Source organism: Pteropus medius, unplaced genomic scaffold (assembly GCF_902729225.1).
Source record: "Pteropus medius unplaced genomic scaffold, Ma_sr-lr_union100, whole genome shotgun sequence".
Classification (NCBI taxonomy): domain Eukaryota; kingdom Metazoa; phylum Chordata; class Mammalia; order Chiroptera; family Pteropodidae; genus Pteropus; species Pteropus medius.
Window position 1 is genome coordinate 86256 of NW_024351730.1, and position 26434 is coordinate 112689.

General features: G+C 35.1%; 1 protein-coding gene across 4 annotated transcripts; it reads right to left on the minus strand.

The window, feature by feature from the left end:
• Positions 1-79: 79 nt before the first annotated feature.
• On the minus strand, positions 80-25354 carry UGDH (UDP-glucose 6-dehydrogenase). Of its 4 annotated transcripts, none has more exons than XM_039844989.1 (12): positions 25246-25354; positions 16829-16997; positions 10896-10997; positions 8006-8206; positions 7503-7700; positions 6890-7037; positions 4906-5000; positions 3325-3455; positions 2961-3094; positions 2466-2557; positions 2241-2351; positions 80-1412 (listed from the first exon to the last, which is right to left on the minus strand). In XM_039844989.1, exons 2-12 carry the CDS (start codon positions 16991-16993, stop codon positions 1302-1304), a joined length of 1488 nt encoding a protein of 495 aa, XP_039700923.1. In that variant the 5' UTR covers positions 16994-16997; positions 25246-25354; the 3' UTR covers positions 80-1301. The 4 variants fall into 4 exon arrangements, with proteins under 4 accessions (XP_039700923.1, XP_039700922.1, XP_039700920.1 ...); XM_039844988.1 differs by lacking the exon at positions 25246-25354 and adding an exon at positions 24632-24786; XM_039844986.1 differs by lacking the exon at positions 25246-25354 and adding an exon at positions 24538-24766.
• Positions 25355-26434: the final 1080 nt, after the last annotated feature.

Below are 26434 nucleotides of genomic sequence, written 5' to 3' on the forward strand. Positions count from 1 at the left end.
TGATTTTTTTTCCTGCCTAATGTCAGACTGTCATGACTCATTAGTTACTTACACTATGATAAAAAATACACTCACACAATTGTTGATGCAGAATATTTTATTTATGTATTTGATATCTGTACAGATGTCTCTGTTCTCATCTTCCATTTGTCTGTTCTTATTGAACTACGTTAATTCCTAAAAGATGAGGCCTGTATCTATGTGCTTAACTCAGTTTGTACACTCTCAGTACAGCCTAAGCAGCAAATGGGCATCTGACATATTTCAATAAAAATAAAATAGAAAACAATCAAATATAAGTCAACAAGAGACATAAGAAGAAAGCAGATGGAAATACATACAAAAATTCTTATTTTAAAATTATGCTATATATAACTCATAAAATCTGTGTCTTTAAGTTTATACATGAGCTTATATTGGTTTTCTTATTTTAAAAAGGGGAAATTGCAATGAATAACAGAAATAAGAATGCAAAGTCAACGTCACAAATATTTTTGGCTCTTGAACTAAAAAAAATAATAGTGAGGAAAACAAAAAGTGAAGAAGAATGGAATAGACCATATTATTGATTTTTCTCTTCAGCTAAAAAAGAAATTGCCTTTACTCTTATCTGGACTGATTGGAAACAGTAGTGACGACTTTTTTGGGCCAAAAAAACCAATGAAACAGCTCATTAAAACAAAAAGGTTACTTCTAACATGGAAACATAGGAAACATAAGCATTAAAAAAAATAATAAAAAAAAAAATCAGGAAAAGCACAAAAGGCCCCATTTTATCTATTGTATCCTCCTCCTAAGTTCCTAAAGACAAGAAATGGCTTGGAAAACCCCTTACCCAATTAAGCCAGAAACCTCTAAGTGACAATCTCTGAAAGGTTAACAGGGTTAGCCTTTTATGGTTTAGAATACATATTTAATGACAAGTAAATAAACTGATGATCAGAAAAATTGAAGAGTACCTTTCCCTTTACAATGTGATATTAAAGTGCTGCCTACGAATATTTTGTAAGTAAAAAGTGTTTAAAGTTTAATTTTTGTTTTACAAAAATTGACACCATTAAAACCAACATGATTATTTGCCACTCATCCAATCACTGAGGTAACTATATTATAAAAATGTGTAAAAAATATTCTAGATTCATAATTACCAGATATGCTGATTCCCATATAGCTAATGTAAACTGATTATTAAAAAATAGTTTTGTTTCCTTAAAAATACTTGGTTCATTTACCACTAAATATCAGAAGGATATTTTCTATCCTGAAGTACTAAAAAAATTATAAATAAAGATTGGTAAGGTCTATACTTTGGGTTTCTTGTTAGGTGGATCTTGAAGACTAAATTTTGGAATTTCACTAGAAGGAGCATATGGAATTCTCTTTGAAGACACCTTTTTGCCAATTGTTTCAATCTAGGGGGAAAAAAAAGATTTTAGAAAGAAAGCTATTAACAATTATAACACATAAATGTAAAATCTCTATAATGAAGTGTAATGGGGGGAACTTATCACACTGCTCTAAGAAACTAGCTGATAGCAATCTCCCGGCACATTTCCTTATCCTCCCTGACCTCCACCTGAGCCACCCACACCCATACTCACTGCTGTGAAACAGATGCAACAGGTAAATGTATTATTTGCAGGTTTTTGTCAGTTTTCTAAGCATTCCATAATTAACAAACTCTGAATGAGAAGAGGGCCAGAACCACTGAAGCTCCCATACTTTTCCTTCAGACCTCTCATATCTAGGACAGTGCTAAGCACTCAGAAAGCATAGGATCCTATACCAACATGTGACAACTATATTGCATTTTGCAGTTTTCAAGACATTTGTATAGGAATAAAAGACCTGGCCTCTGAGAAGGTCAGTGTGATACAGACGGTTCAGTAGAATAATCTGTGGTTCAAAGAAAAAAATGTTTTTAATATTTTCTTTCTTAATCTTTGTGATATGAAGTAAGGCAGGGCACATTTTGTCCCTATGTGATAGGCAACTAATGACTTCCTAGATACTGCATAAGGGAAATAAACATTGAATGACCTGTAGATCACAAATTTAAGGAAAGAATGGAATAGGTACAAAAATTCCAGAGACATCCCAGAGAACTGACTCGTAATCATGTTGCCCCAAAGTCATGTTACAGCTAAATGAGAAAATATTAAAATTCTAAAATGCAAAGCCATTATTAAAAAGCAAATGACCAAACAAACAAAACCAAACCAGTCCATGATCATGATTACCTGGAAGCCAATGGTTTGTAGTTCATTGTGGAGCCCATCCAGGACACGTCGTCCATCAAAAATAAAGGCTGGCTTCAGCATTTTTTTGTGAATATGTTCATAATCTAATTCCTATAAAGACAGTACCAAAAGAATAATTAGAACACCTACATGAGGACATATTCAACCTCAACTATCACTAGAAAACCTCTAAAATTTTCCTTAATACCATTTCTGTCACCTCACCTTAAACATGTCCCATTCAGTGCAAATAACAACAGCATGGGCACCATCACATGCTTCATATGGATCCTTAGAAATGGTCACGAGTCGGGACACTATAACAACAGCAGCAACAAAAAATTGGCAATAGGAAAGGAGTTGTTTGAAACTATGTATTTTAAGACTAGGATTGCCAGAGGAGTTGAGAGTTTGAAAGAAATGGAATGGTCTGGTTGAAGTGTGAGTGAGGATAATGATGTGGGGCCTGCAGCACCCCCAACCTTGCCCCAGAAGCATCTCCTTGGAACCTCTAGGGCTTTTTAGAATATGCAGAAAAAAATCATCAGAGTAACTTCATCACTTTAAATTAAAGCTGACAAAACAATACCTAAGAGTTTTAGAGAAATGAGGTCAAAAGCAGGGCCTGCCAATGATATAAATGATAAAAACTGAATAAAGAAAGGTTTTTGGAGAACAAACAAGTTTTAGGGCCTATATTCATGAGACTCAAAGCCTTACCTTGGTCATCCTCTGAAACTCCTGGATGAGAAAGATCCACAACTATTTGTTCCCTTGGTACTTTTGGATCATATATATGGAGGTGTGCACCTTCATCCATCAAATATTTGCTAATATATATACTAGAAGATTCTCTGAGGAAAAAAAATCAGTATCACTAAGCTTTTTAAATGGCATATATTCTAATACCTTAGGGTTTAATATTCAGGGAAGATTCTATTTCCTGTGAGGATATAGATGTTCACTTTATTTTTATTGTTTATATTATATATATACAGGTATTTCACATACTCATGCACCATCAAACAGCAGAATAAGATGTTAACACTCTGAACAAGGTTGAAATATTTTAAAGAACTGATACCTCGTATCACCAGTGTCCTTTTTGAATGCAAACCCCAAAATAGCTATCTTCTTATCAGTCACTGTATTAAAAAGACTGTCTATAATCCGGGAAGCAAACCTTCTTCTCTGGTAGTCATTTATATCTATCACCTGAAATTACACGTACAATTATGCAATGATTAATTAAAAGAGGTACAGCTTGTGCCATACATTGCTCAGTTTTATGGCGTATACTACTATATGAATCCAAGCCTTATAAATTAACAGGAAGCAAAGATTAACCAACCTCTTTAATATCTACAGATTGAAAAATAAATTACTCCCACTTAAAGCTATACTAAAAATTTTATTTTTCATATGGCTTATCTTTCCAGGTATCAGGCTGGAATGAATGTAAAGATAGGGAATACAGCTAAGTTTCAACCCCATATGAGGATAGCCTAAATAAGGCACAGAGAAAACAGTGTTCTCCTTAGTCAATTTCTGCAGACTCTGTGGAAGCAAGGCTATAAGCAATCAAATTCCAAAGTACTCCCTCATATGCTTACCCCCACCCTCATCAAAATTGAGTGTGAACAGAAAGTGGACAAAGAACAGTCAAACAGCTGCCTATGGATGAAGCATAATACCATGAACACTTGGCAATTTTTAACTAAATGTTATAAGTAAAAGTCTCTAATCACCTATCTGTTATTCTCCTAAGAGTTTATAAACAAGACTTCATACTGGTGACCAGATAAACATAAGGAAAGAGACTGTTTTTGTGGGGTTTTTTTTAAGACTCCAAGCTTCTAGAGGGTGTATCAAATCCTGGGAACTTGGGAAATAAGCCCAAAATGTTGGAAAATCTAGTTTTTATCTTCATTTTCCCCACAAAGGACAGTAAGATAAAGCCATCATGATGGGCTGAGTGAAACAAACTTAAAAGTGTACATTTCCATTTTTAAAAAGTCCATTTCCTTACATTCCCACTCACTGCTGACATCTGAAAAACTATAAACTTGGGGAAATATTTGGGAAAGGTATATATACTGGCTGCTATCTTGGACAAATTACTTAACGTCTCTAAGTTTCAACTTTCTCATCACAAATGGGAGATGATGTTAGTAATGAGAACTAAAATGAGCACTAAGCAAAGTACTTAAGAGTGCCTGGCACAGAGTAAGTACTCAATAAATGTCAACCCTATTTCCAATTTTGGAAAGATTTTTTAATTTTAGCTCTGTGAATCTCAAAGGGACAAGACAAATAAATATCAGAACATGCAAACCACTGGCAGTCATTATAATATAGGTTCTTCCATTATTTTGATTTTATGCCATTCAAGGTAGAGAATTATAATTTAGAGTAAGTTCTTGCTTTACTCTGGGAACAAATTTAGTTATAAAATTAGAAGAAATACTGCTTTATCAGAAACGTCCATCACAACTGATTAGCAAAGAAGACAAAAACACATAAACCCGATAAATAAACCTAAAATAAAAAATTGAATATAATAGTTGAATTCCTGGAATAAATATATCCTATCAAAAACATTTCACAGACAAAGGGTAACATTTTAATTAGAAATTAATAAGTTGTTGACTATAAAGATTAATACCTGCTGCCAATAATGAGCTACTTCAGGCAGATTCAGAGCCTCACAGAGATAAACCAAATTCAGAACATCTTTTTGAAAGCAGCTCCCGCCAAAACCTAAAAAAAGAAAAAAATGACTATATTTTCATTTAGTAACCACACAAGTGAGTAATGTGACAAATTTCCATCACGCTAAAGCAGAGGGCATATCCTAGGATTTTTAATACTAAAATTCGGATATTGGAAAATCAGTGGGTTTATAAATTGTGTGAAATTTGCAAGCAAATAATAAATTCTATAAATAAATTCCAAATAATTTTCTAGCTAAAAGTTTATTATAGCTGTATTTTCTACTTTTTTCTTCATTCATCTGGTATCACTGCCCCATATATCTAACTCTAGCATAGCGCTGACAAACTTTTATGAGCCAGATAGTAAATATTTTAATTTTTGTGCGTCATACAGTCTCTGGCACAACTCTTCAACTCTGCCTTTGTAGCTCAAAAATAATCACAGACAACATATAATCAAATAGACATGGCTATGTTTCAATAAGATATTATTTGCAAAAACGAGCTGTGAGCCCACCCCGTTCTAATGCAATACAGTATACAGTGAGGGTTGGCATGAACTCTGGAATCAGAAACACCTTGCCATTCATTAGTTTTATGACTGTGAGCAAGTTGCAAAATTTTCCCTGATCCTCAGTCATCTCTATAAAGGAAATACCAGCACCTTCATAACAGGTTATAAGGACTAATAATGAGATATATAAAGTGCTGGTTCAAAACTTGGCACATAATATGCCTTTAGTAAATAGTAGCTATTTTTATTAAATGGTAGCTAGAAGAAAATATCAAAAAGAGAAAAAGCCAAAGAAAGCAGTACTAGGAAATGGCATAAGGCCCTAGAAATACAGGAAGAGCTGCCTATGGCCTAATCTGTAAAAGGCTCTATTTACTTTTACATCAACTTTATTAACATATATTAAAAACAGTCAGTTTTCATTATACCTGGTAGTTATTTCTACATAATTGCCACAAACACTGAATTAGCAAATACTGAAGCGCTGCCCCTAGGTGAAATTCAGTGTTAAATTCCTGTGAGTTTCTGGTCACATTTTTATCAACCAATCAATACATAAAATTGTTTTATGTGTCTCTGTTTAAAGATACCTTATTTAATATGTACTGTTGATTCATTAACATTGAACTCACAGCCAACAGCACTGTAACTCATGCAAAAATGAAGCTTATCTAACCATATATATTTTCTCCCTAAGGCATATCACAGCTTTCTGGCACTTCAGAACACTAGACAGCACTTCATCAATATACTTGGGGGCCATTTTAAACAGTGAAATCACCAACAAAAAGCACAAAAATGCAAAAGACGTGGCACTTCATACACCACAAAAAGAGCGCATGTTTGCAGTACAAAAGCTGAAAGAAGGCAAGAGCATTGTCTTATTTAACTTCAGCTGGGAATGTATGTATCAGGTGACTCAAATATTTTGCTGCTCTGTTTATGTCTGCAAATGACCACAAAAGCATCACAAATATTGATTTTGGGGTTACAAATAAATTTTAGTGAGTAAACTAACTCACAAATACAGAATCTACAAATAATGAAGATCAACTGTATTTCACCAAGGCCACATTTCCAAAAGTATGTTAGTAAGAAAAGCAAATGATAGCGAATTTTTTACTACCTGCTTTGATAAGGCATTACTTGAGTTATTTATTATGTGGTCTCCCAAATTTATTCTTCCTAAATGTTCTTACTAAATACTAATATATTCCTCCTAAAACACTGAACTATGTTTATCCTACTAATCAGTCAGTAATTAACTATTGCCTCATTAAAAAGTCCCTGATAGGATAGGCCAAAGGCTATACATAAAATAGAATAATTATTTTAAGAGCATTAAGTTAAACAAACACTTCCTTAAATTTAGAGACCTAGCTAAATGAACCCACTTTATATACCAAATATTTTCATTTTACCAACACTGGCTTTCAGAAATTTATTTCCAATTCTCTGGTCCATTCCAATGGCTGTCGCCACCTCTTCTACATCAGCTCCTGTTGCTTCACAGAGTGCACTTATAGAGTTAATGCTGCTGATTCTCTGGGCAAGAAAAGCATTTGCTGCCTTAAAAAATTTTAAAGAAAGTATAATGAGCTAAAACAGCAATTTTATACATCTGGATTATATTTCATTCAGTTGATGCATATTACTGAGAGAGATATAAAAGTTACTGATGGGCTGGCTCAATTTGAGAAGGCAACGGATGGATTGGTAAGGAAAAATGTTTTATTTAGAAAAGATGATTACGAAAGATGATAAAAAGGAATGATTTTAAAAATCACTATTTTAATGTATCCTCAATTTTATCTTATTTTATTAAAATTTTAGAATTTTCCAGAATATTTTATACATTGATATTTGATCCCCCAGTGAAAATTATTTCATAATTATTTCATAATGGATAAGAATATTATCTTCAGAAGCATACCTTTTATTAATATTAAGAAAGTAGCTATGTAATTTATCAGGTTTAAGAAAAATAAGTCCTTCCCTTTAAATTTAATGGAGAATTGAATGCTATGTACCAACCAGTTTGGAAAGTTCTGAAGACCAAGTATTGGTAGTGAGGATCTTTTCTTTGGGAACCCAGTGCTCATACACAGCACACAGTGCCTGCACAGCAATCTGGCCTTCTGGGGTTTCATCCCCTCCAATCAGTACTCTGTCTGGGTTCTTTAGATCCTTGATGGCCGTTCCTTCAGCCAAGAACTCAGGGTTGGACAGCACCTAGAATCCCAATGCAAAGAAAGTTTTGTTTTGTTTTGTTTTTAGGCGAGGCAGTCCTTGGTTGACCTCACAGATTGCAAGGACCTTGTCAGTTTATAATCCCTGGTTTTCCTAGGTGGTCTCCCATCCAAGTACTAACCAGTCCCGACCCTGCTTAGCTTCTGAGATCAGTTGGGATTGGGCTTATTCAGGGTAGCATGGCCGTAGATGCAAAGAAAGTTTTAAGCTAAATTAATTATGGACAACTTTAAGGCATCAATATTTACATATGAAAAACTAGATTGTAATGTTTCCTTTTTTTATACCTGTAAATTCAAGTTGGGTTTCGTGTTTGCATCAAATATTTGACGAATACTTTCTGCTGCCCTCACAGGAACTGTGCTTTTCTCAGTCACAATTTTGTACCCATGTGAGTTTTGCACAATGCGTCTAGCACAAGCTTCAATATATTTTAAATCTGCTGCGCGGCCTTTACCCATTCCATAGGTTTTGGTTGGAGTGTTCACCTGGTGAAAGTATATGGGATTAAAAACAGATTATCTGTGAGACGCTCAGTGATTTCAAGATAGGCCTTAGACCACTAATTAGCTAGTCAAATGGGAAGTTAACTACAATCAGTGCCCTTGACTTTAACCCTCTATTAGTTCCTCGAAAATAATACATTTTATAAATATAATCACCAGAAGGAATAGGTTGAAGCATCTGGAGAATTCATTCAATAAATGTTTGCTGAAAAGCTAATATACATGGTCAGATACCAAGGCAGTCAAGTTATAAGCCAAGCTCTGAGTATATAAAGATGAATGAGACAGTTCTTCTCCTAAAGGAGTTCATAATCTGAAATGAAATGTAAATTTTCTCTTCTTTCCTCTCTCTATTGTATGTAGTATATTATCATGGTCTTTAAAACTAAACTTTAAACTCCTTTTTTACTTTCCATTTTTATAGACTTACATCAATAGTTTAAAAAATATTTACAATATCATTCACAAATGCTTTCTTGGCTCATAAAAGCTACAAATTATCTAGCACCTTCAGGACACAGAATACTATGTAGACAAAGACTAGCAAATAAAAGAAAAATAAATCATGAGACCAGAGTCTAGGCATTCAGTTTTGGCTTAGCTATATTGTATAACCTTGAGGAACAGTGGCTGCCTTTGCCTCAATGATCTCATTGAAAAATGGGGATAACGCACTCTCTAAAATCTAACACATAAGTTTTATAACACTCTGATAAAAATAAAAGTACTTTGAAAAGTCTAAAATTCTATACAGGAATAATTTTTGAACCAGTAGTAAGTAGCACCAATTCTCATCTCTTGACAAGTCTCCCATTATAACCTAATGGGAGACTTTAAGTCTCCCATTATAACCTAATGGGAGACTTAAAGGAATCAAGCCAAATAAATTAAAACTTGAAGATTGAGTTGAGGTGTGAAAAGCAGGAGGAAAAAGTTGTTTTTATGCATGGAACAACTTAGGAAAAGAGTTAGTCATAGAAGTCAGGGTGCAATAGAGTACAGAAGAACAATGACATCTGGCTAGTGGGATAAGGTAAAACATGACAGTGATGGGAAATGATCAAATGGCTTCCTCTGGTAAAGGAGCTCTGAAGATAACAACTGAAAACTGATTTGTATAAAACTATTCCTATCTGGAATTTGCCTGAAAATAATCTAGGGTGGGAGGGAAGGAAAAGAAGTAGTAAATGAAACAAGACCAGCTATGATAACTGTTGACAATGGAGAATGAGTAAATAGGGGTTCATAATACTACCATGTTCTTTTGTATAAGTTTGATATGTTCCATAATGAAAAGTATACAAGCAAATAAATTAAAAAAAAAAATGAAACTGACCCAGAGAATGGAAACTAGATGTGAGTTATAATGACCCTAACAGGCACACAAAGTGATAGCTTGGAAAGATTCAGGGCAACTCATGCTAGAGAGGCAAATGTAAAATCAGTTATCCGTGCCAGACCACCATAGACAATACACTATTTTTAAGTATTTTTAAGTTTTTTGTTTTTTTTTTGCAGAAAATTTCCCTATTGCTATTCCAGGCTCTGGTTATCCAAACTAGAGGAATAAGATAACTTCTTAACTCCAAGTATCCAGCGACTCCAAAGTATTTTCTCATTTTCTCTGCCTCTACCCTAACCTTACACAAGCTTAAGTAGAGGATGGGTAGGTGAGTCACAGAAGCTGTACCAATTTCTGAAGTAATTAAGGAAGCCAAAAAAAAAAAGAAGAGAGAGAGAGAGAATTTATAACAGTTTTGGCACTGGCTTCATTACTACTTTCTTCTAAAGTTCATATAGCTTCACAGTACTGCTTTTGTCTGACCAATTAGAAAACAACCCTTTATCAATGACTTAGAGTCCTTAACAATATGTATAATCAATTCAACAGCATCTACCCTCTATGGACCTCATGGTGTTTCTTTCCTTTATCTCATAGGACCCAGTCAAAGTTCACACCACTGGCTTTCCCTTTATTCCTTAAGGCCCTAAAAGTCTTGAATTATATAACACCCTATATCAGCCACCAATCAGTGATAACTGTACCATCACACACAGAATATTTGAGTAGATGGTTACTAGGACATCAAAAAATAAGTTACCTTGGTTCAAATATTTTATTACCAGAGTTTACTACCAAACATTCAATCTATTTCTTTTTCATTACAAAGGTACAACAGTTTAACCATATGATGACCTAAAGGTGTCTGTGGACAAGCCTGATAACCTAATCAACACATGCCAACCTCCAATTAATTTAAAATGACTTTTGGAATATAATTTATCTAGACAGGAGATGCCTGTAAGTTTGCAGGTAAACTCTGCCTGATTCTCTTTACCTCACCTCTACCAACCAGTAGAAACAAAAAACGATGAAATATATATACTATCACCATATGTGCTCGCACATTACCAGCACTTCCTAATTCTAGATCTCAGACTAGAACTTTCTCTTAGTTTATCTGTTCAATAATCTGAAATGACGTATTTGACCAAATGGTCATTAAAGGATTTGGTGAAGTGTTGGACAAAGTTAGCGACAACTAAAATTTTACTGGGCAATGCGATACTGGGCAATGCTATGGCTTAATACAATGGATTTACTATTAAAGTAAAACTTCTATAAAGATAAGAATACATTAAAACTCACACAACAAAGGAATATACTTACAGAAATAAATACAAGATCAGCTTCTTTAATGGCATCATCAATATTGATAGAAAAAAATAGGTTTTTTCCTCGACAAGATTCTACCACTTCTTTTAGTCCTGGCTAAAAAGAAAAAGAGTTGTACATACTGTTTAGTAGTCATATGAAATAACCTAATAGTATAGAATTACATGTGTTAAAAGCAGAAGTTTATACTGTAATTTAAAGGCCTAGACTTGCTCTCAAATAATACCTTTGTAGAAAAATCAAAGACATATACTAAAGGCTGTAAATGTACACTGTGTAACATTACTAAATAAAGCAAAATTGAACTTACCATAATTAAAGCAGTAGCTCACTTTAATGCTGTGTCATTGTTTACCATGTGCCTGACTATTTCATAAGTTAATAATTAACTCTGAGTATCCACACGATTATCAGAAAATTCAACGTCTTCTGTGATTTCAAACAAATGTTGAATTTTGCATTATCATTATGAATTTAGGTTTTTACTCCCCAAGAATTTAGATCATACAACTGCTTATGAAACAGTCAATATTTACACATACATAAACATCTATTTTTTTCTAAGTCTCTATTATAAGAAAAACATTCTAATGAAAATTTTGTTTTCCCATACAATGTAACAGGAAATATAGTAATATTAAGAATATTAAGCTGCGCAACACCACCTAAGAAGTATTCTTACAAAAATAAAATAAACAAACGAAAAAAAATACTAGGTCTAAATCTAATCAGACCAGCCCAATCAGCAAAATCCAGACCAAAAATTTCTACAGGATAAACAACCTGGTTTCTGCAACAAATAAACTAAAGAGAAAGAAAGAGAGAGATTAAAATATCTTTATGGAGCTTGCACTACTCTTCTGGCTTTTGGTTCACCTCTGAAATACTCTTCATTCTCTATGGTATTTCCTCCTACACCTACCATCCATTAGAGTTTTCCAGAGTTCTATCCTTGACCCATGCTCTGTTGTTTCTATAAACTCTTCTTGGGAGAGCTCAGCTTCACTGATTTTTAACTACTACCTGCATAATCCTAACTTTACATCTCCAGCCCTGAATCCTTTGCCTAAACTTTTGATATATATCCAACAGTCTCCTGAGCACCTCTATTTGGACATCCCAAAGCCTCTATAACTAAATAAAACCAAATAGAATTTACCATTTCATCTCCCACCACCCTCCACAACACCCTGAATTCTTGATCTCAATAAATGACACAGTCATACACTCATTATCCAAACTGGAAACTTGGATATCATTCTAGATTCCTTCCCCTTCTTATATTATCTTATATTATCTACTATGATGTCCTACTATTTCTCCTTCTAAATATTTCTCTAGTATAGTGAGTCTCAGAGTGAACAGAGTGAAGGCGGAAACATTCTCAAAGAGGCTGTGTACTTGAAAGAGCACATTAAATATTATAATTATATATTAGTTATCATTTCTCTATCAGTGGCCATGAGTTAAACCTTAGTCACCAACAGGGACTTCCTAACATGAAAAAGCAATGCCACAGATTTTTATAGTATCTTTGAAAACATATCTATTTGGTTGTATATTTAAAAATGCATTATAGAAAAAATGCATTATAGGATACAGATTTACAGGAGAAAGTTGACTGCAAATATCTCCAAGGTTGCTCTGGAAATAAAAATATTTCTTTTCATTGTCCAAGGTAGGTCAATATAAAATTACAACTAGTAACAATATATGTTACTCAATAAATTACAACTAGTAACAATATATGTTACTCAATAAAGCAATTCAGAAAGCAGCATGAACTCTGCCATTTCATTTTTAAACCTGCCATTCATTTTTCTTCTTTTATAGTTATTTCTGTTTTACATCACTAATATGGCCAAGGAAATGTGCAGGATTAGTCACATTTACGACATAAAGAATAAATATGGAACAAAGGCCTAACATATCTTTGAAAATGAATAATCGGATCATACAGTTCATTTCTCCAAGTTTTTTTTTTTTAACACAACCTTATAGAAATCTTTTTTAAATTTTTTTATTTATAAATTTAAGGAATAACTGACGTCTAAGAAAGACACATGAAAATTATAAGCCTAAAGTCATTTACTTGCTAAGAGGAAAATCATTCTACTTGCTAAGAAGATTTCTCCTAGAATTTTAAAGTAGTAGTGCCCTGTTTTTAACCTGCAAAGCCAGCTGATTTGGGGAAAAAGATTCCATCACTTCCTTTATAGGCTACATCAAATAGTGCAGAACTGAAACAGCTGTCTATATTATCATCAACTAATTTTCATATTAAAAGCAAGGTGAAAGTAAGACTTTAGAAACCAAATAATCAACCATTTAGTTAACTAATAACCATTAAGTAAAGACAATGCAATTAAAGGATTTGTTTTGAGAACTCACACACTGCTTTTAATAAGCACAGTGTTAGCTAGATTTTCAAATCTTTTAAATTCTATTTAGAGAAATTTAAAGAAGAAAAAATTTATGTATGACATAAAAGTGTGAAACAACTAGAAATACTTTTGTTTCTTTGTTTATAAAGGGCAAGTTATTGAGAAAAAACAAGATATAGAAAATGAATCATTTTAGATCTTAAATCTCTTAATATAACTATATACCCTAAATTTAAAGCACTGAAGTCTTAGGAGGAAGAGTTTCAGATTTCAAATAATAGAAATAGTAATATCAATAATAAGAATCTGGCTAAATAAGAACTTGGCCAGGGAATATGCCCGACCAATTAATTTTTTGTTTTCTCCAAAAAATTGTATAATTCCAAATATTACAGATGGTGTATACTTTTTTTTTGAGTACAAGACACCCTTCGGTAGTACAGATAAGTACATATACATTAGTATAAAAAAATGTATAGCTCAATTTTCACAAGTGAATACACTTGTGTAACAACTATCCATCAAGAGTTAGAATATTAACAGTAAATCAGAGCCTGCAATGTGCCCTCTCCTAGCCACTACCACCCTTCAAATTACCATCATGCTGAATTAGATTAGTTTGTCTATTTTTGAACTTTATACAAATGGAATTATACAATAGGTGTTATTTTGTGTCTGGCAACATACTACTTTTGTGAGAATTTAACCATATTCTTGTATGCAGTAGTTTTATTGATTTTTTGTAGTTATGTATTTTAACAACTTATATGCAATATTCATATATATTTCTATAATTTGAAAATCTAAAGAATTTAAAAATAAGATTTGATATTTGGAAAAAGAACAGTTTTGCAAAATGTATATATTGTCATTAAAACTCCACAGTTGGAAAAAAATACAAACAGGAGATATGAAAAATTTATGTAAGCAATAGCTTAGTTCATACCATGCAATTAAAAGTACATTAATCAAGATACACAAGTTTTTTAGGTTCTAAACTGAAGGATTTTTTTTTCTGCAGAATCCTTAAAACCTGTGGCACTTAATATTTGTTAGCCTTTCTACTGAGAGGTAAATTATATATAACAGTGATGAAAAAGATTAACACACCAGTTGTCTTTTATTAATCATTTCAACTTCACTCAACAGCAGCCAAAAATATTTTTTTATGTTGTGCTACCTGACTATTGGCTAGACTGGTTGGATTTGCTTCATCCAGCAGAGACTGAATTGATGTTAAGATAGAAGATATATTATATGTTGGACTCCATTCTGAAGAATATCTAAACATATGCTATCACCAGCATACATATTTGGATAAAATATTTTGGATAAGCACCTAACAGTTGGTGGTTTATTTGGATATTCTTCAGAAAATTTTATTACTTGTTTTAAAGCACTATCTTCAAAGAGTGTCCCTTCTGATCAAAATATAACTGCATTCTACTGCATGTTATTTTCAGATGATGTGCCACTGACACCATAGGTGAGTCCTGTTGCAACCGCTTGAAATCCCACATGAGCCTCCTCTGGGTGGGAGTCAACTCATGCCCCGCAGTCAGTCTGAAAGACTCACTGATTTTCAATGCAGCATAATGTTTTACTGCAGGATTTAAACTATAATTTATGTATCCATTCTACTGATGATGAATATTTAGGTTGTTTTCCATTTGGGTTTATTATGAATAGCACTGTTAATATCTGTCTTTTGGTACACATATGTATGCATTTCTGTTGGATATACAGTTTAGGAGTGGAATTGCTGTGTCATGGGCTATACATAGTTTTAGCTTTAGTAGATACTGTCACACGGTATTGCAAAACAGCTGTACCAATTTACATTCTGACCAGCAGTGTATAAAATTCCAATTATTCTAAATCCTTGTCAATATTTGGTATCGTCAGTAGTAATAATTTTAGCCATTCTGATAGCTGCCTTTTGTTTTTTAAGACTAGAGTACACTGCTGGCAGAATTAGTTACTAAATGACTGGATACAAATATGGCTTACAGCATTTCAGATGACTTGTAGCCCTTTTATGGATATCGGAATTATAAAATGCTTTTTCAAGTTATCATTCCAAAATGTTTTTAAAAATTCCCCAAACCAAATATAGTAGTAATGTTATACTTATAACAAGGAAAGAAATGCTATAATATTGGGGTTTTAAAGAACTATCATCATAGGTAGGTCATTTGGTAGAAGAAAGGGTAAAGCACAAACAGAAGCTACCACATACACAGAGGGTATTTTTTTAAAATCTTAAATCTGATTCACATGAGTAAATCCATGATGTTGAGTTGCCACTGTTCTAAGGGTGCTTTTTCATGGATTTTGTTTCACATACCTATAAAGAGCAGGAAGATTTATCCTAGATAGATCTGAGTTGAGACTTCCCTTCCAAAGGCCTATCATGCCCAAAGACTATGGCTGACAACAGTCTTATAAATAACAAAGCATTCCTATCCAACGTTTATATATATGATACATTGAATTCTACCATGAAGTTTTCAAATGTTTCCCTATTGGTCTTCAAGAGCATATCAGGAACTCATTTTACAGTGAAATAATAAAAAATGGGACCCAGCCAGCTTAATAAAATAGTTAAAGCATATTTTCTCAACTATAAATTCTCTGAATTCACATAAATTTGAAGTTCCAATTAAACAAATTTGTGATATTAAACACTAAGTATGAAAGACACCATTTATCCATCTAAGGTTTACCTGATATAAGTGCAATAATCCAAAAATGTAACACACTTACATGAATACTATAAACATCTATTGTTTTATGTTTATAGAATACTACTTTTTAATTTTACTATTATAATATGGTAACCATAGTAACAGACAAAATTAGAAAACAGAGAAGAGAAAAAAGTACCTATACCCTCACTGCACTAATATACACTTCTTTCCACTTTCCTTGGCCATACACTTCTAATATACTTCTTTCCACTTTCCTTGACCATACTTGACATAATTGTAATTAAATTTTTTCTGCCCTGTAGGGAGATAAAGCTCCCCAAATTCAAAAGAGTGCATGGTTTATCTCGGGAGGCCTGCTTGCATAAAAAGGAAAAGGCTGGTTCTGTGGAATTCCAGGAAGAAGAAGATTAAGTATAGACAAAGGGAGTGTCAAAGGGAGTGTCGATTGTACCTCGATCTTCAGGATGTTACTTTAATTATGTTATCTTGGGATACACAAAGGAACAGATTATGTATAAAAAGAAGCATAAGAAATAAACTCAGAGAGACAGTTGTGAGATCTGTTCTCCCTCCTGCACCCTGTCTGTCTTCTCTTTTTTCTCAGTCCCCGCTCCCCCATTCAGGTACCCGGTTTGACTTGGTCGGCTGGCTTCCGACACTGCCCCCCGACATAATTGTAATTACAATGTCCATAACACTGTATATCTAAATTTTTTCATTTAATTTCTAATCAGTTGCAGTCATAAATTTTTACATCAATAGTAAATTATTTAACAGAAACAGTAAGAAAACAAGAAGCATAAGAAACAAAGAGTTGCTTAATATAGTTTACCTCATAAATAGGAAGCGTAGGAGAGTTCCATGCATTAATTCTTGATTCATTGACATCAACAACTGTTACCCTGATTTCAGGGCACATCTGAGCTATGACACTACATGTGGGTCCACCAACATAGCCTGCACCAATGCAACAGATCTTCTTAATTTCAAACATCATTATACTAGAAGGGAAACAGTAAGATTATTCCATTAAAAACAGAAAATTTAAAGAAATCACATTGAACATTCATCACTTGATAAGAACTGTCAGGTGACAGATATATGGAAAGATTTTCTACATTCACACTCATTAAGATTTATGAAAAGAGTGATAAAAAATAACATTCCAACTGGATGACCTAGCCTATTCTCGGCTGCACTAGCATGAAACATGGAAAAATTACAGTAACTGATATTACTGGAGAAGAGCCACAAGATTATAATGACACAATATTTAGAAAATCAAGAAGCAAAATAAAACCTTACTTACACCTCTAATACAGTAGGGCAACTTTGATGAAGGAAAAGTTCAAGGGTGAACATACCAGTGCAAATCTTGCTTAAATGAATATTGGTATACAAAGGTCGGCCTTGAGATAGGTTTAGACTAACACGACAAATATTAAGATTAGTTCCATAGTTCAAAATTGGCCTCTGAGAGTATATTCCCCACCCAATCTGACTTCAGCAGTTTATTTTCAGGTATTTGACAATGATCTTAAACTCGTTTTCAAAGATAAAGGAAAGTAATTTCTGTAGTTACCAAAGCTGTTACACAGATTTTGATACGTTTTCAAAAGCCATTAAGTAAACTGATTCACACTAATCAAAATTATAAAGAACAAATTTATACATAAGAATGTCAGTTTATTCATTATAATGAGAACAAAAATTGTGAAACTCATCAAGTTCTTAGAATTTTAGTACTTGCCAAGTCCTAATTCATGGATTCCAAAGAAAATAAAAATGGTAGAGAGTTTAAGAATTTATTCATATACTCCTGCATAGATCAGAGAAGGCACTCTGGAAGGTTCATCTAATTACAAAGCCTAGCAAGTATATTCCTATTATGAAAAAAGATATACAAGCACATAATTAAGATGATCCAATTACCTTTAGACTGAACCTGTATTAATCAAACAGTGTTCTAATCTTCATTGTTTCTCTGGGTATATTTCCCTGCTAGAGGAGAATGAGCTGACCAACCCATACAAGTATCCTGGTCTGTATTAGTAAACAATTTGGCTTATAAATTGATCTTTATTGGTCATTATTAGCAGATATCAACTCATAAAGTCTGATGTCTAATGACTTTTTTAAACTATAAAAAGAAACAGAATTTTAGTTAAACAGTATATGAGCAGAATTTGGAATCTAACGATTCTATAAAAGAAAGCAAAATTCTTAGTGATCTACATCAAGAAATTTTTTAAATTTATTTTTTTGTTTTGAATAGGTAATACATTCATATGGCTCAAAAATTCCATCTGTATAACAAGGTCTATACACTAAGAAGCCTCACGCCTACCCATCTCTATCTACTTTGCTATCCCCTACTTTGCTTCCACAAGCAACCCCTTTAGTAGTTTCATGTGTATCCTTCCAGTGTTTTCAATACAGTACAGTAAATAGATATGTATTAATAATCCTTTCTTTCTAAATTTAAAAGGTAGAATACCATATATACTATCAACATTTGGCTTTTTTCACTTAAGGTATTCTGAAGACCTGTTCATTTCCTCTCCTCTTTCTTATTTTTTAAGTTACACTGTATTCCATTGTGTGGATGTACTTACCAAGAAATAGTAAAACCATGCTAAATCTGATAGATTCTCTCCTTAGTAATCTAAATAAGTAGGTTAAGAGTTCCCTACTATCACTTGTATAGCCATAAAAATATGATATTCCTGTTAAACGTTTAGGACTCCAAGATTAACCCCAGCAAAAATACAAAATTTACTTTGGCAACCATCCGTGTTTCATTTTTCCTCACCCTTTACTTTTCAGTTTGCCCTTTATCACTCTTCAGGCCTCAAGTGCCCTATATGCCAGGAGAAAGAGAAACTGCACAGGAGGAAAACACTGCATTGGGATTGCTAAGTGGTTAAGTTCAAGGGAATGTTCTGAAAAGCTCACAACTGTGGAAGGAACACCTGAGCCTGGAGCAGGCGTACCAAAGATGTAAGATGTGTCTCCAGCATTCATTCACTGCTGCTGTTCCCTCCTCTATAATAGAAAAGGCTTGGTATCTGTTTTCCAAAAAAGTTCTTCAGGCCTTTTCCCTTCTTCACTTTCATGAAAAATTAATATTCCCAACTGAAGAGTCTACTGTGTGGGCATAGCAGAGGCTTTGACCATAGAAAAATATAGGTCCTGACACTTAAGTATTTAACAATTTATGTAGGAAATAATTCCATCGAAAAACATTACAATACCTTACTATACGTAACTGTCACTACTGTCTTGTGTACTGTGGATACAATAGTGAACATGGCGGATACCATTCCTAACTTTACATAGTTGTATTCTAGTAGGAATGCACACAAACAAAATAATGGCAGTTGTGATAAATTCCATATAAAGAAAATAAACATGTTGGAGGAGCGGCTGTCTATGATTAAAAGACTTCTTTAGATAGGGTAGTTAAAGAAAGACTCTGAGAAGGTGACTTTTAAACTGACTTAAAGATGGAAAGGAGTTAGTTGCACCCAGGTAATATGGTTAAATTATAAAAAGCAATATAATTGGTTGTCAAAACGAGTGTTAAGATTGAGAAGGAAAAAAAATCAAAATAAGAAGACATCTACATCTAGGCAAAGGCGGAATCTAAGGTTGGCCTAAAGAATGAGTAGGATATAGAAAGAAAAGGTAAGTTGGGGAGGGCATTCCAGATGAGAAGGAAATAAATAAGGACTTACATATGGAAATGAGTCTAGGAAATTTAACTTTGGGTGGTGAATACGTGATGCAATATACATATGATGTGTTATTGAATGTACACTTGAAACCTGTATAATTTTATTAATCAATATCAGTCCAATAAATTTAATTTTAAAAAAAGAAATAGGAAAAAAAATAAGAGGAAATGAGTCTAAAGAAGTGAGATCTGCCTAGTTGGGCCAAAAAAATTGGTATTAAGAAGTAGTGAGTGGCAATAATTGTCTCCTAGGGTGGAAATAAATTGAAAGTGGGTCTTGGATGCCCCTTTCAGGAAAGCATAACAATAACAATACATGAGGCTATAATTTAATACTATAAGGTAACATATATAGCTGAAAGTAACCTAAAAACCAATGGCATTAATAGTGTAGCTAAAATCTAACAAACACCACTAAAGGAAAAAAAAAAAAAAGGAAAGGGGATTGGCAAGGGGATCAGCCTGAAAAGAGGGAGTTAAGAACAAGAATAAGTGTTTATTTCAGCATTGTCTAGAGAAGAGTGGCACAGAATTTAGAAGTCAAAAGTATTCAAGTTTCAGAGAGATGGGGCAAGAATAGCCTTTCCCAATGCTTGGACGGCATATTCTCCAATGATTCCATGTTGCCTTATGAATTCAGATTCCCAGGAACCATAACACTAACAAGGGATGGCCTGGATTTGATACACAAGTATTTCAGGCACTGGAATAAAATCTCCCTACGGTGAGAGCAAAGTTCCATTCTAGTGTATTCATCAGTCTTTTATGAGTATAATTATTATAAGCTGACATTTAAAGTGTCATTAACTCTGGGTCCATGAGGGTGTAGCGGGGAATCTACCTTCCAGATACGCAAGGCGATCAAGTCCTGAACTATGATGAACATGAAGAACTACCACACACTGTAACACCTTTACTAGACAGCTAGCCAACTTCTCTCTCTAATTAAAACCAGTATATCTATACCATGCTCATGGCCCAAGCAATCTATAGATTCAATGCAATCCCTATCAAAATACCAATGGCATTTTTCAGAGAACTAGAATAATCCTAAAATTTATATAGAACCACAAAAGATCCCAAATAGCCACAGGAATCTTGAGCAAGAACAAAGTTGGAGGTATCACATTACCTGATATCAAACTATAGTACAAGACTATTCAAAACAGCATGGTACTGGCATAAATACAGATACAATGATCAATGGAACAGAATAGAGAGCCCAGAAATAAATCCACATCTATACCCTCATTTAATATATGACAAAAGAGGCAAAAATATACAATAGGGTAAAGACAGTCTCTTTAATAAATAGTGTTGGGAAAATTAGACAGACATATGCAAAAAAATGAAACTGGACCACCCTCTTACACCAGATACAAGAATAGACTCAAAATGGATTTAAGACTTAAATGCAAGATCTGAAACCATAAAACTTCTGGAAAAAAACATAGGCTATAAACTCTCATATTGCTATGAGCAATTTATTTTCGGATACAGCTCCTTGGGCAAATGAAACAAAAGAAAAAAATAAACAAATGGGACTACATCAAACTAAAAAATTTTTGCGCAGCAAAGGAAATCAACAACAAAATGAAAAGACAACCTACTGAATGGGAAAAGATATTTGTTTTATGATACATCTGATAAGGAGTTAATATCCAAAATAAATAAAGAACTCATACAACTCAACAACAACAACAAAAAACGAACCAACCAATTAAAAAATGGGGAGAAGAGCTGAATAGATATTTCTCCAAAGAGGAAATACATATGAATAGATACATGAAAAGATGCTCAACATAACTAATCATCAGAGAAATCCAATTAAAACCACAATAGGATATCACCTGATACTTGTCAGAATGGCTATCATCAATCAAAAAACAACAAGTGTTGGTGAAGTTGGAGAAAAGGGACTCTCATACATTTGGTAGAATTATAAATTGGTACAGCCATTGTGGAAAACAATCTGGAGGTTCCTGAAAAAATTAAAAATGGATCTACCTTTTGACCCAGCAATTGTACTTTTGGGTATTTATCCAAAGAAAACCAAAACAATAATTTGTAAAACTCTATGCACCCTTATGATCATGGCAGCATTATTCACAATAGCTAAGATATGGAAGCAACCTAAATGCCCATCGACAGATGATTGGATAAAGAAATTAAGGTTCATATGTACTCAGCCATAAAAAAATGAAATCCTACCATTTGCAATGACATAGATGGACCTAGAGGTTATTATGCTGATTGAAATAAGTCAGATAGAAAAAGACAAATACCATATGACTTCATTTATATGTAGAATCTAAAGAGCAAAAAGAACAAGCGAATAGAAAACAGACTCACAAACACAGGACAATCTGGTGACGACCAGAGAGAAGGGGGGTTGGGGAGCTAGGAGAAAGGGGTGAAAGGTTAAAGTACAAATTGGTAGTTAAGCGATGATCACGGGGGTGGGGAGTATGGCATAGGGAATGCAGTCAGCAGTAATGTAGTGGCTATGTGTAGAGGCAAAGGGGTAATAGAGGGGGGATCATTTAAGAAACTATATAAATGTCTAACCAATGTACTGTATACTTGAAACTAACAATAAAAAAATGCTTAGAAAAAAAAACCAGTATATCTAGAATACCTAAAATCTGATATCTCAAAGTATTTTTGGACCAGAGGATCTTTGGGGTTATCACTTACTTCCATAGCCAAGAGGTTATTAGGGCAGACTATGCCCTCAAATCAAGCAGAACAGGTTCTGCTAAAATTCCTAATAAACATGGATTGAACGTCTATATGAGGCAATTTGGGCTCAAGAAGTTCATTGTTTAATAATGTGCTCCCAGACTAACAGTTCTTATCTGCTGCTGTTCACCTCACCACCTAGAACAGTGGGCTCTCAATAAATATTAATTGAATGAATGAGTAACTCCCCATAAGGGCCTATCTTTCTGAGATGAAGCCTGGTTGGTATGTGAATATATTTAGTTCAGATGGCTAATCCTAGTATTTTTGTAGAGACTGTCCAGAATCCTATCATCTCCTCTTCTTCAGTATAACTTCAGCATGTCTTCCCAGTTACTTTTTATCCACTTTGATTGCCAGGCTGTATTCAGCTTACCTTACAGCAGCTAGGGTAAATTATTGATAGCAAGTGAACCTGTATTATAGAACTGCATGTGGGTATCCCTGCATTGCTATTTCCTAAGTATGGCTTATAGATGACAATGGAAAATTTACAGAAGGAGGTAGATATACAATTTGTGCAAACCCAAATAAATTATCACTTAGAAGTTTCAATAAAATCATTAATAAGCTTTAATATGGAGCATGATACAGTGTCGGTGATACATTTTCCCCAACACTGATGTCTTCTGATTTCATTTTCTATTTCTACTTCTATGTACCCTCTGACCCTCTCTACTGTGCTGTCAGGGAAATGGGAATGGTTACTTACTTTATAAGCCAGTTTGAAATGAGTTTTTACCTCTGTATCTTGGGAAAATCACAAAAAAAAACAAACAAACAAAAAAAACAGGCCATTCTAAAACTACTCTTCATTTAAATTTTTATAAATTCAGATCAGTATTTCAATCTAGAAGACATGGCTAACAAATATCCCTCTTCAGTATATTCTGCATACCCAGTAGCTAAAGAAATCGATGTCATAGCTGGATACATCAACTTCATGAATCATTTTAATCATTTCCAAAAATTAAACACTAACAGATGCCTGACCCAGGAAAAATACTTAACCAGTGAGAGGGTGTTAACGTTATAGCTAAAAGATATCATATAAACTGTAGAAATAGCAAGAGAGAGAACTGAATGTGATTATTAGCTAAAGATTTTATGTTACAGAAAGAAATGCAGCAATGAGAAAAGAAATGACATCCTTTCAGTCAGGGCTGTCTACTACTTACCTTGAACTAGATGCTGGGTACAACCAAGCACATCTCAGAACAGACAGTAAAGCTCTTTCATTTCCAGAATCTCCCTGAAGAAACAGACCAGACTACTGTTCTCCATTTCTTAGAGGATATTAAGAAACTCAAAGACTCACTGTGTCTTTGAGGGCAGTCAGTGGACAGCTACTCCCCTGTATATCCGTGAAAAGCTCCCGTGAATTCCTCTTTTCTGTATACCAGAATTCTCAATCCTACTCAATCATTTTCCTACATAAGAAGATTCAAGCTCTCACACCAACACGATCTCCTAGAGCACCCAAGAAAAGCCTTCCCTGACATGAAATAAAACCATCATACAGTGGCGGCCAACAATGGATTCCAGGCCAGCTCAGATGTGACAACAGAATGTCTTAGGATTTCGCCCTCGAAAGGGTTTTCTGGCTTCGTATTCTCTTTAGTTTCTTAAGAAGTGACGTGAGGAAAGAGGCAGAGCCCCAGGTGATCAGACCTTACACAAACAAAGACTATAATTCTAAGAGCAAAATGGGGTCCCTAAGCAGAAGGCCGCTTCCTTCAGTGGACGTTCGGCTTTCTGAGGCGCCGGGAAAATCTCACTTAAGTCAGAAAGTGGAAAAAAGCAGAAAGAGATGCGGCTGGAAGACTCGAGAGTCTTGAACATAAAGCCCAACCTATCCCATCCCCAGGGTAAAAGATCCAAAGGGCGATTCCCGCTCAGAGTCCAAAAGAGGAGGTGAGGGTCGTGAGATGGTAAGCCCGGGACCAAGCACAGGAAGCTACCCCGAGCAGCGCGCACACCTCGGCTGCGCTCCCTCCACATGCTGACGGAACCCCTCAATATCCCGACCTCGCGGCGGGGCCAGCGGGGGAAAGGCCCATTACCAAGCACGGAGCGCGGCTTCTGCTCCTATCCGGACCGCCTGGACAGCTCCTCCCTCTGGGCCGCACTCCTGCGATCCGCCAGATCTCCTCTCACCTCACCCCGAGTCCCGGGCCCGGGCCCGTATTTAAAGGCTTCTGCACAGGAGGGCGGAGGCTTCATTCCTCCCTAACCAGACCTTCCCAGACTTTTCCCTCCGTCGAAACCCTGCCCCTCCTCCCGCCACAGTAGGCCCTATTTCCTACAAGATCGGAGAGCTGGGAGCGGGAAACCTGCCCCGCCCCTGGCCGAGCCTGGGCGAATCCGCTCCGGCCAAATCAGCGGCTCCGCGTCTGCCGCGAGCGGCGCTGGGCGGAGCTGCGTGAGTAGCGGGTTAACTTTCGCTGCTGGACTGCGGCCCAGGCTCGTGGTACGTGCGACAATCAGAGGCAGTCGTGTTGTCTGGACCCGTTTCCCTCCTGTGTCTCGGTCCTGGCTGACGGTCGGCGCTGAGGTGGTGCCGCGTGCGCGCCAGGCCAGCCATACTCGGAGTGTGGGGATACGAGTCCGGCTGAGGCCTGAGGTGACCGGAATGTCGCGTCCCTCTTTTTCGGTCTCTCCAGCAGCCTGGAGGTCTGGCATTTGCTTAGGCCCAATAGACCTGGCGGGTTAGACCCGGCCGGCGGCCTACTCCCCTCCCACACCCTTCAGGGCCCTGGGGACAGCCGCACCCTGCAGGCCCACGGCCTAAGTTTTAGTCAGATCCCTTGCGACTCGCCGCTTCTGGAAAGGAGGTTCCTCACGTCCGGCGAATGCTCAGTCCGGTCATGCATGACTGGACCAGTTAGTGCCCCCGCCCTGATCCCTGGGAGGAGAAGCAGGACATCCACGCCCTCCAGAGATACTTTCCAGAGATATTACTCCTGCCAAATTAGGGATCTGAGATGCCCGTGCATGATATTTAGCAAAGTATGCAGCATGTAAGTGCTGTATATGAGGGAGGGTAAAATTAACAAATGCCCACTTTTTATATGGAGAGCAGTTCGTTCCTGTTTTCCTACTTGAAGTTCATCTTAAACCTCAAATCTAAGAAGAAAAAAAGTCACGACTTTTGGTTTCCCTCATTAAGAATTACGTCAGATGACATAATCTACTTGAAGTCAATGATCATTTTTAAATGCGTCATGAGGAAAGTGATTGGGAGTTTATAAAGACAATAAAATACCACATAGATGATGATGGTTTTCTTGATAGGATCATGACTTCTAAAAAGCTGCTGAATGTTTATTAAATAGTTTGCTGTGATTTATAGAAAGTGTGATAGGGTATGTAGGCGGTTAAATTCATCCATCAAATATTTAGTGTTAGACATTCTAGAGACCAAAGACGCAAAATGAATGAACAAGTAATTGCAATGCATGTGACATACTACAATAGAGGTATCTTTTTGAACTTGGCTATACATGGATTTGTTACCTATTAAAATTGGCTTTCTAATAAAAACCACTCTTCTATTAGTTTTCCCTTTTTTTTAATTCAACATTTTTCTGCCTATTATTCACTTCACATTCTTTGTTAGTATTTTGGTAATACTCAATCTTCAAAACATCTCAGAAATTAAATAAGAATATCAATACTAGCTAGAATGGACCTTTGGATCTATTACAGTAGTTCTCAAAATGTGCTGATAAAACTACTGTTACTTGCTTTATTCATTCTGTCATTAAGCATACAGTGGAATTTTCCAGAGGCTCTTTGACATATGACATTGTAACAATGAATTCAGATATTACAGATTTACAAAAATGTCAAGCAATACAATCTTCTGATTTTTTATTTGGAATTATAGTGATTTTTATTAAAATACACTATGTTAACATGTAATAGACTTATTAGCCACTTTAAAGGAACTGATGTATT